We start from the raw sequence: 16583 nt of genomic DNA on the forward strand, positions 1-16583 counted from the left end.
CAAAAATATGAGCTGAATAGTAAAAATTATAATACTAGACACAAGAAAGACTGAGTTTTACTGTAAGAGTTGCAATACTCAAGTCAGGGCAAGAATGTTTCGCTTAATGCACAATAATCACCTAAAGACTAAGGACAACTGTACTCAAGTAGCTGCATTACTATAAGATCACTTGTGTGGCCATTGCACGACATCAACGGGAAGAGAGCTCTCCCTTCAACATAATAAAACCACCTCAATGAAAGCTCTCCCACCAACACAGCTACCACTGCATACTACCACGTATGCTGGCAAAACATGTCACTCAGAGTTTTGGTTTTTTTCCATACCTCTGAATAACAAAAGTTTTGCCAGCTTTATTGACAATGTAAACACGACGTTAGGGATTGTCTACTCTTACAGCACAGCTGTAAGCATCTTCATGAAGCACATCTACACTGACAGGAAAGCTCCTTCTGTCAGCACAGGTACTTCCCGAAGAAGCAGTAGCTATGCTCTCTCACTGACATAGTGCTGTCTACACTTGATGCTGGGACAGTATAACTGCATGGCTCTGGGATGTGGATTTTCCACACCTGTGAGCAAAATAGTTATGGTGACATAAGGAGGTTGTTTAGACCAGGACTAAGCCTACGAGTTAGTGAAAAAATCCACTAAGCATGCTCCCTCAAAGCTATTCCTATATAACTTAGAGCCATATAATCACTTCCTCCCTCAACAAATTCAATCCTAACACACCACTCTATAATTAATAAATTCCAAGCTCTCCTATAAAAGAATTCTGAATTCCTTCTCCCTAAGTTAATGAATTACGTACTATCCCACACTCCCCCTACAAAATGACTTCTGGATATTTTCCCCTTCTCATTAATTAATTAAGGACAATCACTCCCACTTATTAATAAACTCTAGGCCCTCTCTCTTTGCAAAGCATGTTCTTAAACAGGTTATGAAATTATTTGATAATAAATACTGTGTAACATACATTATTTGGGAGCTACTGCCCTTCTATATGTGCATGAAGGCTTTTATTTGCCTAGCTCCTCTTCATGTGAAGTGTTCCATTCCTTATTCCCATTTCCTCCTCTCTCCAAGAAAAGCAGCAGCAATTCCAGTCACTTTACTCAAGAGATGTTCTGCTCCTGGTCTGTACCTAAGGCTAAAATTCTTTGACTGTGGTAAGAATGTTCTTTCCAACTGGTACTTAAATTTCTCCAAGATAAAAAGCCGCTTTAGAAAATAACCATAAAATATGTTTGCAGACTGCACTATTGTAAATTTCAATCCATTCATGTTGTAATCCATTAATGAACCATAAGCAGGCAAAAAGGCAGCAGTACAGAGACAAAAAATACAATACTGTTAAATGTAAACTACTAAAAAAGGAAGTTTAAAAAAACTGACATGGCAAGGGAACTGTTTCTGTGCTTGTTCCATTTAAAATAAGATAGTTAAAAACAATATTTTTTCTATAAAGTTTCAATGCCATATTATGTTGATGTTCAGTTATGAACTTTTGAAAGAACTGTAACCTTCTGTTCAGTTTGAACATTTCAGAGTTATATACAGCCTCCGTTAGTGAGGTGTCCATAACTGAAGTCAGGCCCTCTCAGAGGTCCAGAGAGGTCTAGGCCAATTCCAGCTTTTGAGGTCCCTAACCATGATAAAAATAAAAAATTATGACATTAACCCAGCACCAGCCACTAGTAGTAGGTTTGTTTATATAATCAGCTGATCTGAGAGACACATTCATCACAGTGTAATCTTGTGCCATCAGAACAGACATTTTATTAATATTTATGAACATTTTAACTCTTTAATATAACAATATACATCAGTTAACCACAAAAAAAATCATCTACCAAACTTATTTGCTTAAGTTTGCAGCTCTAAACTGAGGAAGTGTGTCACATTTGGTCCACTAGGGGAGTGCATAAAAACAAGCTGTGAAACTTATCAAATACAAACAAACAAACAAACAAGTGTCTATGCTACAGGCCCAGGCCAAATGGCTCTCCTGGCACTCCCTCTAATTGGTCCTTACTAAGGTCCTACTGCATCTACAAAAAGGCACTATGCTGTTAAGGGGGGGGGAGGAGGGAAGAAACTAAAAGGAAAACCTTATAAAGATGTTATTGCTTCTATAGAAGACTCAGAATTGCAGACTTCATTTTGAAAGTATCCTAAAACTAGTTGTTGCTAGTGCTAAGGAGCACATGAAGTAGCAGGTGTGGGCGTGTGTGTTTTTAACAGAAGAAGTGGCTGTGCTCAGGAAAGCTCATGACACCATCTACATGTTTCCTTAGTCTATAAAGTGCTACCAGACCATTTGTTGTTGTTTTTTTTTTTGGGGGGGGGGGGGGGTTAGGTTGTAAGGGATCCGCGCTGCTAGATGACATCTTAGCACCGCCTGGGAACATTTGCTCCCAGCGACTCAGCCCCACCCCCCGTGATGTCACTTTTTGATCCGATATTGCCTTTGTCAGATCTCTGTCATGTTTGGCTGAAGCCCGAACCCCAGGAAACCTGAGGCCAGGGACCAACGTATCTCCACAGCCACCCCGCGGAATCCAGGCCAGAGACGCGGGCAGGGGCGCTGGGCACACAGAGCGCGCGTGGCCGCGCCAGGCTTCGGGGGAAGGGAGTAAAGTGCCGGGTCACTCCCCCCGGACACCGCCATCCGACAGGGCCCAGCCCCGTTGCCCCGCAGCGCTAGTGCCGGGCGCATCCCCCCGACCGGGAAAGGCGCAGAGGCGCCTCAACCGCCGCCCCCGGAAAACAAAAGGCGGGGCTGGGAACTTACTTGTCCGCGCGCCCGCTAAGTGACAGTTCAGCTCGCGCGCAGGGGCAACGCTCTCATTCTCCCCTACACGTGCACCCAGCACCCCCGCTAGCCTATCGGTGCCGCATCCGCATCATGTGACGAGGGCGCGTGCGCCTACCGGGAAGCCAGCGTCATAATCACGTGAAAAAGGCCTCTCGCTGACAGGTAGCCCCACAAAGCCGCCCAAGTACCTAGGCGCCGGGGGAGAGGTGTGAAGCGCAAGCGCACTAGTGCCTGCCCTGTCAGGAGCTCTGCTCCAGGGCGAGCGAGAGGGAAAAACTAGCCGCTGGTACAGCCGCGCTGCTAGGTGACCAACACCTTTCGCCCACGGTTCTGAGGCAAGCAATGCTGCCTCCTCATTGGCGCCCCGCGGGCTGTGACACATAAGGCAGAGCCTATCAGAGAAACGTGCGACGGCCTGCCGGAAAATGGATGACGGCGCACGAGCAGTGCTTTGCTGGCCTTCCGGCTTGACAGGCGATTGGCGCACACGGAAGAGCCGCGCCGGAAGTAGGCGGGTGACGTACTAGATGTGAGTCCAGGGGCAGGCAGGCTGGCGCATGCGCAGTTGAGAGCCGGCGGCGCGAAGTGACGATGTCGGTGTTCCACGATGAGGTGGAGATCGAGGACTTCGAGTACGACGAGGAGACCGAGACCTACAGCTACCCGTGCCCGTGCGGGGACCGCTTCCTCATCACCCGGGTGCGGAGCGCGCGCGCAGGGCCTGGCCTCTCCCGGCCGGTGCTGGGGAAACGCTACCAACGGCCGCCGGGGTCCGCGCCAGCCGGTCCGGGGAGCGGCCTGTGCTCGGCTGCGGCGCCTCACAGGCTGGGGGGGTGAGCGCGTAACCTCACCGCCTGGTGCCGGCCGGGAAGGAGTAACCCGCGCCTGGGAGTAGCCCTCCCGCGGCCTGCCGGGAGCTGGCAGCAGCCCCACCCAGGGGCCACTGGGGCTGGGCTGGAGTAGTCCCCTGCCTGGAACCCCTTCGTCCGTTCGCCGGTTAAATGTTGGGTAGAACTTGTGTTTAACCAGTTAATGGGTTAATCGGGATTTTGCGTGGGGGGCTGCTCGGGTTCCCCCGTAGCCGCGGAGGGAGACAGTTTGCAGCCGGCCGGAGTCAGTCTTACATCTGGCCAAGCTAAACAACCAGGTATTCTTGTAACTTGGGAAAGTGCCAGCAGAGTTACCCGCGGGGCTGTTATACATAAAACTCAAGGGGAAGGTTCTGTATGTCGTCTTAGCCTCTTTCCACTGCATCTTAGGCCACAGCGTCTGTGGTAAAAGAACCTTTGTACCAAACACACCAAAAATAGCATAAAGCGTTGTGAACAGGACTGGGATTGCTTGTGAATGCCTTTCAAACACCTGCTGTTAGGCTGAAAAATCTACCCTGGCTCTTTATCCAGCTGCCTCCTTGCAACCCTGTTATCGGTGTTACACACATTGAATTTGCACTTCTGTACTTTAGCATAAGTGAATGATTGTGTTGCCTCTGATTAATACTAGAAATGTTATGAGATGTGATTGCTGAAGATACAAGCAATTATTCATGTTTTCACTATACCAACTAAGTAACAGCGTTACATACGTCTGCACAATGTTAACATAGGTACATGTACTAACCATAATAATATTTCAAAGTAAATCATTTAAAGGAGTTGATCATTCACGGAATGATACTTATAATCCACTGTAAATGTAGAAAAAGGCAGTCCAATTCCAATAATCAGAACAGGAGCTAAAATAATCTGAACTGCTGTGAGGCTGCATGCAGATATATGTATTCATATTGCATTCTTTTAAACACTAAAAACTTAATCATAATTTGTGGAGGAGACATATGGAAAAACTTTCACTCCTTTAGCAGATCAATACCTCCTATCCACTAGGAAGATATGCCTTGTCTAAGCATTAGGATGTCTTCATTGTCCTTTTAAATACAAAATCTGGGGAGCGGGTGCTTAGTTGTACAGGTAGGACTTCCCTGGTCCAGCACCGTTGGGACCTGCGTGATCCCCAACCACAGAGTTTGCTGGAGCAGGGGAGATCAAGGCTCCCTTCCCAGCTGTTGACCCTGCTCTCCCATTGGCCCCACTGCCCCTCCATCTGGGGATGCACTTCCATCTGGGGATGAGGCTGTGCTCTAGGGATGTTAAGAGGTGAATAATTGATTAATCATGTAGCTGATACAAATTGTACACGATTAGTCAATAAGGGAAGGTGTGAGCTCAAGCTACCCCGGCTTCAGCTCTGCAGTTTAGACGTAGTAAGAGCTGGACACACAAACAGCCCAGCTCCTACTACATTTAAACTGAAGAGCTGCAGCGGGGCAGGTCCCAGACTGGCGCAAGCCAGGACAGCACCAGGACCACTGCAACACTGTATTTTAAATTGAGTAAGAGCTGGGTGGCTTTTACTACATTTAAAATGCAGAGGAGCGGGGTCCTGGAGCAGCATGAGCTGAGACTGCTCAGTTCTGATTTGCACTGGGTCCAGCAGCCCCAGTTCGTGGTAGCCCAAGCTGGATGTGGGCAGAGGCTGCTGCTGGAGTAGCCTCTGTCTGCGGTGAGCCTCATCCCACAATGGGCAGAGACTGCTTCATGGCAGACTCCCCTACTCCCTCCCCACTGTCTCTGATAGGTAGCAGCATGGGTGGGGGGCAGGGGGCACTGTGGAGACAGTGCTTGGGGCAACTGGCTTTTGAGCTGGCTCCCTCTAGCACCAGTTCCTGTTTCTCCTGCTTGCTGCTTCTGATACAGATGTGGGTGGAGGAGTGAGGGAGTACCAGATCCCGCTGCCTCCAGCCTGGCCTAAGCTGCACATCCTGCTGCCCCTAGCCCTGACAGAGCTGTGGTCCTCACTACACTGTGTCTGGGCTGCACTTCCGTGTGCTACGGACCCTGCTGCCTCAAGCCTGGCCAGGACTGCATTCCCCATTGTGCCGACTCAGCTGGGGCTGCGCTCCCTGCTCTGCTCGCTTGGCCAGGGCTATGCTCCTGGGCACTGGTACCACTGCCCACAACCTCCATGGGGCTGCAAGCCCCCAGCCTGCTTCCTGCCTGCTGGCCTGCTGCTGCAGGGCTGTGCTACCCATCACTAGCCCAGCCCTTGAACCTGGCTAGTCAGGGCTCTCGGGTCCAGCAATATTCATGGCCTGCCAGACCAGAGGGTCCTGGATTTTAGAGGTTTAACCTATGCTCTTTTGTGATGAGGGAGCAGCAACTCCCTCTTGTGGTGGTGTTTGGTGTGGGGATTCTTGGGGGGGGGGAGGTGGAGGGGGTTTGCTTTTTTTTTTTTTTTTTTTTTTTTTTTTTTGCAATTCATGCAATTGGTTCCTCTCCCCCATAGGGATGTTAAGTTGCGCTTAATCAGCGAATTGAGTAGTCAGCGGAATTTCTGGGCAGCTCTTACTCCATTTAAAAAGCAGAGGCACAGCCTGGGACTGCTCGTGCCCATCTCCCGCTGTGCCACTGCCTTCCCTGCCCCTTCCTTTCTCCCCCTCCCGTGTGGAGACAGTGCTTTAGGGAGCTGGCTTAAAAGCCAGTTCCCACCAGCTCCTGCTCCCTCTTCTTGCTGCCTTTGGTAGAAGCAGCAAAGGGTGGAGAGCAACTATTCAAGTAGTGACTCAACTACCCAATAAGCATATGCGTATTGGGTAGTCGATTACTAGTTGCTTACTCCCCCATTCTATTCCAGAGCTTTCCTCTATCCCTATCTGGCAGTCACGCACTGTAGTTCTTGCACCCTGACCTTGATTTTGCTCTTCAGCTATTCTCCTTCCCTTGCATCCAGCTGTTTAATCCGCCTGTGTAGTCAGTTTCCTCCTCTGCCCTCATGGATTCCTCCCATCTCTCCCCTCTAATTTGTTCCTGTTAGTCCTTGTGAACAGCAGGGTGTTGTAATCCCCTGTAAGGGCAGAATGAGGGTAACAGTTATTAGTGAGTGCTCTCACTGACATGAGCTTGCTCATAACAGCTAAGTAGCATATTGGGTAAATGGGGTGGAATGTAACCTTAAACCAGCAGTGCAGCATGGCTACAGAGAAATGACTGTGTACCTGGCTCTGTTGCAGGAGGATTTGGAGAATGGGGAGGATGTGGCCACCTGCCCCAGCTGCTCCTTGATTATAAGGGTGATCTATGACCAGGTGAGAATGGGGCCCAGCCTGGGGGTGAGTAGGAGCCTGGTGATGCAAGTATCTCCCTCTCTTCGTGGCTTTGTGGTAGTGGATAATACTATCATGAGGCAAGCGTCTGGCACATCTTTAAACTCTAATGTATTTAGAGTTTAGTGCTTTAACAACCTGATGGCTTCTCCAGAGGACTTCAGGCTCTGGCTAGCGTCAGCTGTGACTGTAAAACACTTGTGAAGGTGTTGAACCTCCACACTAGTTTTAAAACATGTTAATTATGACATGTTGGTTGACACATTGTTCTAGTCTGGATGTGTTCTGAGCGAGGACATCTGACTGCAGGTATGCAGCTGCTACTGCTTGTTATAAATGGCTCATTCTGGTAGGTCACTTTTGCCAGAGAAATTGCACTCGGGCCCTGTCTAAACTAGGACATTTCTTACCTGTATTTCAACAACTATAAGGTTGCACTAGTACTGCTCACAATGTGTTAGTACAGATGGCTGCAGGTAGTCTTACCCTCATGTGCTTATTTCTGTTCCAGACGGTTATGTGATATACAATTGGTAGTGCCAACGGCCAGTTTTACATTTATGCTGCTGCCAGCTAATCGAGTAGTCGATGGAACTTCCATTGACTACTCAATTAGTTGATAAGGGGGAAACTGCAGAGCCACAGTGGGGTTAGCTCCCAGCCACTGGAGCTAACCCCACTGTGGCTCTGCCTTTTAAATGTATTAAGAGCTGCCCGGTCCCCTGCTATGCCTCCTTTAAGCCAGTTCCCCCCTAGCACTGGCTCCTGCCCCTTGCTGCCTCTCTCTGATAGAAGCAGCAAAGTGGTGGGGGAGCAGCTAGTTAAGTCACTGCTCAACTACCTGATATGTTCATCGGGTAGTTGACTAGTTGCTTACATCCCTACTGTAGATGCATCTTTTGGGGCTTTTTTTATAAAATAAAGGGGCACTCTAAGGATAAAGTTATATTTTGTAAATAAGTTGTATTCTGTTATGGTGTCACACTTCATTGCTCCAGCAGTCCGTCGACAGAGCTTTGAAGTTTGTAAAGATAATTAATGTCTAATGGTATATGCATATGTTCAAAATCCCAGTGTGAATAAACATTTCAATCTAGCAGAAACAATCTTATTTGCTGATTAGATCATGTCAAGGATCTCTCAGATAAATCAAATGTGACACTTCTATGTTACATACAGGGCTTAGTTGTTGTTCAACTATTTTTTGAATATTACAAATAAATTGTGAATTTTGGAAAAAATTCAATATGACTGTTTTTCCCCAATGCTCTCTTATCCCTGTACATACCTTAAAAGAAACTCCTTTTTGATAGGATAGGTGAAATGAAGAATACATACAAATGTAACCAGCTTCCTATTATAAGAACAACCTTAAATGTAGCACTTCTATAATCCAAATGAGCAATGATGTTAGCCAAATGACACGCCTGTTTAAACATACTTGTCTGTTGTCAGTAACTGCATATTTTTATATGGAAGTTTAATATTAGGCTTCTATTTCATCATCTATGCCTATAATAAATTTGTTTTTCCATATGACAAAATTAGCTTACTTTGTACTGTTCGTTGGGGGCAGCAGTGGAAATCAGTTATAACACTTATTTTTTTTGTTTTCTTTTGTTTTTCAGGAACAGTTTGTGTGTGGTGAAGTAGTCTCAGCACCTACAAGCAAGGAGTTGGTTAAATGCTGACGAATGCAATATAGACTCTGTTCTTCTATAACAGAAAAAATATGCGATGTCAATGTGGAAAAGACTCACAAAGTTCTATACTTCTAGAGATATTTGCTCCTCGGATACCAATGCAGTGATTGGCTATTATCAGCTCCCTCTGGTAGTTATGAAATAACCTAAAACATAAGTTGCTTTCTGCCTGAAAGCATATAATTCTTAAATTACTGTAAAATGTTTTAAGACTTTGAGAAGCTCTTTAGGATAGGAATGCAAATCAGAGAAAGCTTTTTCCAGTCCATTGTGTGTAAGGTTGTGGAATTTTTATGCCAAATCTAGCTAAGGAATAGTTGTTCTCCAGTCTCTGGACCAGGAGACACTCTTTGGTGCTACACTGAATGAAATACTTGGATCATTGACCACTGAAGGCTTAAGAACAGGTTGTCTCTCTGTTAATGAGATCTGTAACAAAATGATTCACCACTTGGAAAAGTTGGACTGTTAGGATGATAGAAGAACTTTTATGGTTTGAGCAATAGAAAGTGTTTGGTTAGAAACAAACACAGCTGCGGTTTCAGTCTCCAGTAGGTACAACTTATTTGTTGAACCTGTCATATCTGTTGTTCACTGCATTAAAGTAAACATCTTGCATCCTAGGATATTAAGCAATGGTTTAACTGGAAATGGCTGCCAAGCTAAACTTACTTAAAATAAACTAAATAACTTCCAATTCTCTTGTTTACATTGTGAGAAGTGAGACCTGGTGGGTTCCGTTCAGTAATACTCATGCAGGCCTGGTAACTTCCCATGAATGTACATTCACTCCTATTGTGATGAATAGATGTAACTGGAGGCAGCATTTGATCCAGTTTTTTCTGAACAACTTTGATTAACTCATCTGACCCTACAGCATCAAATAGTAAATAGTACTGAGAATAGCTCGCAGCCTGTTTGTCAGTGTATGAAAAGTGTAGTTCTGTTTTATTGTATTTCTCAACATTTATATTGGGCTTTACCAATGTGGACTTTGATCCAATACGTACTTTCCCAGCAAGAATGTCCATGTAGGGATATGAGAGGTTAATCGGTGAGGGTTGGAGCAGCTCCCCACTTGCCCTAGGGCAGGGCTCTGGGGACAGAATGCATTGCAGGCAGGGGCTGCTCCAGTCATCCAGAGCAGCCCCTGCCTATTGCAGGGTGAGGCTGCTCCAGCCCTGCTGCAGCAGGCTTCCCCCACCCCCGTTAATTGTTTAATTGATTAACCGTTACAGTGTAATGTTTAACCATTTAAACAAGATTTTTACATCCTTATTTTCATGTGCGGACTTGCACATGACTAAATGGTGGCTTTAAGATAGAGAGAACTTTGAAAGAACACTCCAAAATACTCTTCTTTTTGAGCTTAACAACACCTACGTGGTGTGTTTACTACTCCAGTTGCTCCATTTGGGCACTTAATATAAAAGTCAGTTTCACTATTTCTAGCTTTCCTGTGCTAACTGAATCCTACGATAAGTGAGTTGTACATGAGGGTATAACTAAATCCAAACAAAATCATAGAGAAAAATGTTATGACACTTAGTAAAATCTTGATTTTGCAAAATGTAGGTGGTTCAAAAATGTGTCCGTTCACTACAAATTCTCAATCTGAGCTGGTGATAACCATAACTTTTGTTTCAGTGGTTGGCCATGAGGTGGTGCTCACACCACTGGATTCCTATGTTTTAAAACTACTTTGGTCTTGATTTATTTAAAATATATTTTTACAAATATTTATTTTGTTTATTTAAATAAAAAAATTTAAATGACTAATTGTAATGGACCATTATTTATTCTAATTTTTTAGCACCTAGAACAATGGGGCCCTCTTGTATTGATACTGATTTGGCATAAGGAGTTAAAGGTCTTTGAATTCTTTTACTGTCCAATATTAAATAGTGATAGTCTAGGTTACTTTTTACAGAAATCTTTGCAGACTCGCAAAAACATTCATTTAGGTTGAAAGCTTATTGATTAAACATAAAGAGAAAAAGGAGTTTAAAATAAGCATTTATATTGAAACGGTGGTTGAATGATTATATCAAACTTAGACTATATCAGTATAAACATCATTAATAATTTTTTATTTCAAAGAAAGTTAAATTTACACTTGCTCTTGATGTGTGGAGGTCATTCACTTATCACTTAACAAATAGACCGATACAAGGTAGCACAGAAACAGGATAGAAAAAAATAGGTCACACACATTTAGTTGATATTTTTTGGAAAACTGGACTGCTGGTTCACTGTAAGTAAATGTTTTAGCTGGCATGTCAACCATGACACCTGCTGCTTAGACCTTGGTTCAGGCTCTGGTCAGGGACGTCATCTGATTGGATCCTTTCTCCTTAAACGTGGAAGGATGAATGCTGTAGAGTTGATTTCAGCATTCAATGAAAAGCTCAGAGAATTGAGAAGAACAAAAACAAGAGAGATTGAAAATAGCACAACAAGGGAAAGTCAACTAGATATTTCCCCACCCGGGGGTAAGGACCAGATGTCACCATGATTGTTGACTTTCAGTGCACTAAGATGAAAATAAAATTCCTTAAGCAGGAACAAAGCCAGCTGGTTTTCCTCTTGAGAAGGAAGTCCCTTAGCCTTGTCTGCTCTTTCTGCCTTGAGGTTGAGGAAGCTCAGATGAGTCCCATTATTACAGAGGAATGTATCAGGATTAATGAGTTGGGAGAGAAGCTGGGGGGAGTCACTTCTTTTTCATGTCTGAAAGAGAAACCGTGGGTGCTGAATTTTATCCTATTATTTTGTAAACTAATTAAATTTATTTCTGTAAAGCCAAATGTGGCAGAGGTTGTTCCCACCTTTTCTTGTTTACTAAATATGATCTCGCCACAGTCTTTGACTATTATTTATAGGCCTTTTTTATTTGGACTAATTTAAATTTTCTGATTAGTTTTCATGGACCTGTCTATAACATTCATTTATTGAAAACAACTGCGCTTGTTTTCTGTGATTAATTCCTAGTTAGGCAAGAAGTCTTAGGATGTAGTTACATTTTGTGAACTTGTGTGTACTTCACACAGTGGAACTTAGGCACATTTTTAGGTCTAATAATCATAGTAAGACTGAAAGTGACTGACTGCCCACTATTGTAATATAAGTAAAGCCCTTAATATTGTACTAAACTTGTCAGAAAAATTCCTGTTTTCTAGCTACATTAATCTAATGATGGGAGTGGGTCAATAGTGACTAATACGACTATGTAGTCAAGGAGTCTGTTGTATCATTATGGCTATTTTATTGCTACACATAATGAAGAAATCAAACAGGGATTCTAGACCCCACTGTTGTTTCACAGAATTAACAAGGCTTTTGTATTTTCATCAGGAGTAAAATAAATAATTTTTTCATCTTCAAAGAGATTATAAATACAGAGCTGAAAGGAGTAGCTCATCTGATTGTCTCTATTCTCTGCCAGCCTTGGCTCCAAATCTACTTATTTATGAGAATGTTCTATGTCTGTATTAAACTCAGAAATAAAAAATAATAATGCTGAACATTATCAGGCTGTGGAATTTGCCTAGAACCTATCCCTTCTGCTCCATAATCCAAACTGTCATTTAAAAATATAGCCGTTTAAATTTGTGAAGGGTTTACAAGCCAATGCTACAATGTCTTCTGAGTCTGAACAGCCTGCAATAATTTCTCCTTCTTGGACCCTGAATTAAAAGAGAGCTGCATCTTATGCTATTGTACTGAATGACAGTTCAAATACATAGATAAAGTTTGTGTCTATACACCTGGAAGTAAGAATACTGCATAATAATTATAGGAAATTGCATAAGGACAATAACAGCTAAATATAACTCATCATTGGTATCCGCCCTTGGTAAACTTAATTACTTTTCCTGTAACTTCTGTATTGCCATTGTTTCATGTACATTCGAATAATTCTCTTTTAGTATCTTATTTGCCTCTCTAGACAAGTTCTGTGGTGGTCTTTAATTTATTTTCAGTAATGCTAATGGCAGACATTCAAATTTTACATGTTATCCCTTACCCCCAAAAAAATCATGAAATTGAGATTTTAGAAATTGCAAGTTGAGTTGTTTTTTTATTTGTCTTTTGGTATTGGAGCCTTCAAGATCATATTTTCAAGCTTGTCTTTGCAACTGCCAGGGCTAGGAACTTTTTTTTGAAAAATGATTCAGTTGATTAGGTAAGAATCTCAGCTTTCAAGAGCTGGAGCTCTAAGAAAAACTCCAAATACGGTGAGATTCACAATAAAATTGTGAGAGTTGGTGCTGCTGTGTAACATTTATAATCCATCTTGGTAACTATGATGCCTTTTTGCCTCTCCTCGTATTGTGAAGTGTGATGTTTACTGTTTGGATTCACCCTTAGTATTTTTAGGCAAGCCTGCCAACAGACACATCTTCTATTCCATGCCTAACTTATTCTGTCCACCATAAGGCTAAACAGTTGGAATATTGTGACCATGGACTTTGATGGGTAGGCTCACAGTGTTTACACAAGATAAGTTTCTGGTATAAATAAGCTGTCTCTTATTTTTTTTAAATTGAAATAATTCCTTAAAAGATCTTTCAAATCTCCAGTCTCAGGCCCTGGTCCTGAATGGTGGAATCCTATCAGTCCTCTCAAAAGAGAGCCAGCTGGGGGTGGGGTCCCAACTTCTCATATTACTGTCCCTTCAGGCTAATAGGGAAGGCTCTATGCTCCACAGCGAGCTTGAGATGAAATTCTACAGCGAGAACTAAGTATTCTGCAGTACTCCATTGCAGGAGATCGGAATTTCTTTGGCAGATTCTAATAATCTTAAAATTGAAGTATCTGTTTACTGAAATATGAATCATACAAACCTGACATTATCTAGTTACTCTGCCCCTACATTTTTAAGACACTGGAGAATTTTGTGTTAAGATAGCGTTAAAGAAATTGTTGGGGAACCATCGGCTAAGCCTACACTGCAGGGCTATTTTGGGATACCGGAGTATCCTGAAATAGCTATCCCGTGTCTTAATAGCAAACCTGTTGTTTCAGTCTCACTATTCTGACATCCCTGTAAACTCCATTCCACGAGGAGTAAGGAAGATTTTGGAATAGTAGGTTATTTTGAAATGTGGTGGTGTGTAGACAGTGCCAATTACAAAATAAGCTATTTTGAAATAAGATAATTGGGATTGGTCCTGCCTTGCGTGGGGGGCTGGACTTGATGGCCTTCTGGGGTCTTTCCAGCTCTATGGTACTATGATTCTATGATAAGATTGCAATAAGATAAGCAATTTGCGTAGCTCAAATTGCATCTCTTATTTCAAACTACAGTGCAGTGTAGACATTGCCTGAGTGTCTTGGAAAGCGTTGAACAGCAAGAGCCTTGGGACTGTGAGAAGATACGGGAAGCATTCTGGGTTTGCTGGCTAAGCACATTAGCTGTTAGTTAATACGATCTGGAGTGAAAAAATTAATACTTAAAACAGCTGACATTGATATTTACATAATTAGATTTCAAAGTTAATGGGGCTTGAAAGGGGCCAAAATCTTATTGCAAGCTGAACACAGGCTAGCAGATATTTGCGTCATTGGCTTGTACTCTGTTAGCTTGTATTCCCACTTAAACGGGTGGATTTTTTTTAATTTAAATGACAGTTTGGATTATGGAGCACAATTTCCATGTCTTGATAATCAGATTTAGCATTATTTAAATTTCTGAGTTTAATGTAAGACAGACACAGAACTTCCATAAATAAGGAAATTCGGAGCCAGCGCTGGCTTGAATTTGCTCCTTTTTTTCCCCCTAGGCACTAGAGAAAATAAGGATTTTATTATACGGTCTGTAATCCACACTGACTGCTATGTAGCACAGAACACAAGTTAAGGACTTAATATTGGTTATAAAATAAAAATCCTTCATTATCTAATCGCCTTTCTCCCTTACCATACTCTTTTGCCTGCTACAATCAGTCAGGATAGGGGGCTTTTAGTCTATTTTTACAGTGAGCCCTGTCTGCTCTAGAGCAATCTTAAGCATGTGCTATACTACAACCTTAACATTGATGGAAGCCTCTTTTAATGGACCTAATAAAGTATGTGTTGACACTGTCTGCCCACCTAACAGACCTGTTATGTTGATTTAATTACCTCATCTCCACAAGAGGTGTAGTGCTTAATTTGATGTTGATAGGGCAACAGAGTGGCACTGTAGATGCAATATTAAGTATGTAATCTGAATTGACCTCCAGGAGGTGCCTCACAATGCTCTACTGTGACAATGCTGACAGGAAACAGCCGCTGCCCCTTAAAGTCTGTGTACTTTTGAATTCCAATTTTCTGTTTGATCAGTATGGAGGTACTTGGCAACCTAGCTCATCATTGAGACTGATTGCCCCAAATGCATTGTAGCCTTGAGTACACAGGAGGTGGTGGATCTTACTGGTTTGTAGGGAGAAGAGTCTGTCAGGCACAGCTCTAATTCTGCTGTAGAATCATCCTCATCTACGAAAAGATTGTACAGGGCTACACCAGGGAAACACAGCAGTCCTGCTTGAAAATCAAAGAGCTGCTGCAAGTCTACCAGAGAACAAAGGAGGTGAACAGTTCTGCTTGTTCTGCACCACAGACATGCTGCTTCTACAATGAGCTGTGTGTGATTCTCAGCAGAAACTCCATCACTACCTCCAAGCATAGCATGGATCCCTCATAGGAGTCTGGGTCCCATGCCACTTCAGATAAATAATGAGGACATTATGGAAGAGGAGGGGGAGAAGTGCAGGGGGTCCATTCTCTCTGAGAACCAGGGGCTATTTTTAAACCCCGGCCAGACAGCCAGTCACAAGAAAGCATTGTGACATGGCAGAGGCAGGTCAGGAGGTATGCTGTTATATGGGTCCTTTGTTCCCTAGGGGATGCAAAAAGGTTTCGGGCAGGAGTTTGCAACCTATGGCTCTAGAGCCAAATATGTATCAGTATGGAACCAAATATATCTCTGTTGTCACTCCCAAAATGCATGCAATTTTTTTAATTAAAATGAAAAATGAATTCAAAATTTTAAAAATGTTAACTCATGTCAAGATGAGGGGGTTGGTCTATTTTACTGTTAACTGTTCATTTTAACAACCATCCATCCTCTCCACTCATTGGGGGTCAAGAATATTCTCTTTTTATTTGATTGGTCAAGAAATCTTTCTATCACCATACATGATGGCGAACTCTGTAAACCCCTAACCGTAAAAATGGCGAAGAGAAAGAGATGACGAGTACCAAAATTTTCAAACGGTGTGGACAGACTGGGGTGCATTTGTGGATAGGTCTGGATCTCCACACTATCTCATTGGGGTGAGAGACTGTTTTCAAACAAAACAAAAACCAACACATTTCGTGACAAAACATGCAGCATTTGCTACAAATGCACAAAAAAAGCCTGTGAGGAGCTGCAGCAAAAAATGAGCATTAAGCAAAATAGCCTGCTGGCATGGTCAAAAAAAGGTGGGAGCTTAAACTCCATGGCTATGGCTATAGTCCAGGCTTCTTACGTAAGAACTTTTTGCAAAAGAGATCTTCCGCAAAAAGTTCTTGCGCAAGAGCGTGTCCACGCTGCCAGGTGCTTTGCGCAAGAGATGTGCTTTTGCTCATGGCAGTGTGGACACTCTCTTGCGCAAGAAAACTCTGATGGCCATTTTAGTCATAGGGGTTTCTTGCGCAAAAAAACCCCTGTTGCCTGTCTACACATGCCTTTTTGCACAAGAGCTCTTGTGCAAAAATGCTTATTGCTCATGGGGAGAGGACTAACTCTTGTGCAAAAAGCCCTGTGGTCTTACACTTTACTTTTTCTTGTGCAAGAATGGACTTGTGGTGTGGATGCTCCACAAGTTTTTGCGTAAAAACTCTGCAGTGTAGACATAGTCCATAA

The 16583-nt window shown here is 43.2% G+C and overlaps 2 protein-coding genes across 16 annotated transcripts in view; one reads left to right on the forward strand and one right to left on the reverse strand.

Moving 5' to 3' along the window:
* Window positions 1-3209, reverse strand: part of OXNAD1 (oxidoreductase NAD binding domain containing 1) — a 98964-nt gene extending 95755 nt beyond the window's left edge. For 9 of the 14 annotated variants that reach the window (XR_012901970.1, XR_012901968.1, XR_012901969.1 and 6 more), the window contains exon 1: window positions 2943-3209. Coding sequence is in view for 6 of the 14 variants with exons in the window: in XM_075922111.1 (XP_075778226.1) it covers window positions 2943-3209 (267 nt within the window). In the remaining 8 variants the exon portion in view is untranslated. The other 5 variants (XM_075922115.1, XM_075922116.1, XM_075922114.1 and 2 more) reach the window with 5 other exon arrangements.
* A 48-nt stretch (window positions 3210-3257) lies between these two features.
* DPH3 (diphthamide biosynthesis 3) lies at window positions 3258-10464 on the forward strand. 2 transcript variants are annotated; one of them, XM_006133246.4, is made up of 3 exons: window positions 3272-3526; window positions 6897-6971; window positions 8618-10464. In XM_006133246.4, the coding sequence occupies exons 1-3, from the start codon at window positions 3419-3421 to the stop codon at window positions 8678-8680; spliced, it is 246 nt and encodes an 81-aa protein (XP_006133308.1). In that variant the 5' UTR covers window positions 3272-3418; the 3' UTR covers window positions 8681-10464. The 2 variants fall into 2 exon arrangements, with proteins under 2 accessions (XP_006133309.1, XP_006133308.1); XM_006133247.4 differs by lacking the exon at window positions 6897-6971 and having other exon boundaries at window positions 3258-3526.
* The last annotated feature ends 6119 nt before the right edge of the window (window positions 10465-16583 follow it).

This window comes from Pelodiscus sinensis, chromosome 2 (assembly GCF_049634645.1).
Source record: "Pelodiscus sinensis isolate JC-2024 chromosome 2, ASM4963464v1, whole genome shotgun sequence".
Taxonomy (NCBI): Eukaryota; Metazoa; Chordata; order Testudines; family Trionychidae; genus Pelodiscus; species Pelodiscus sinensis.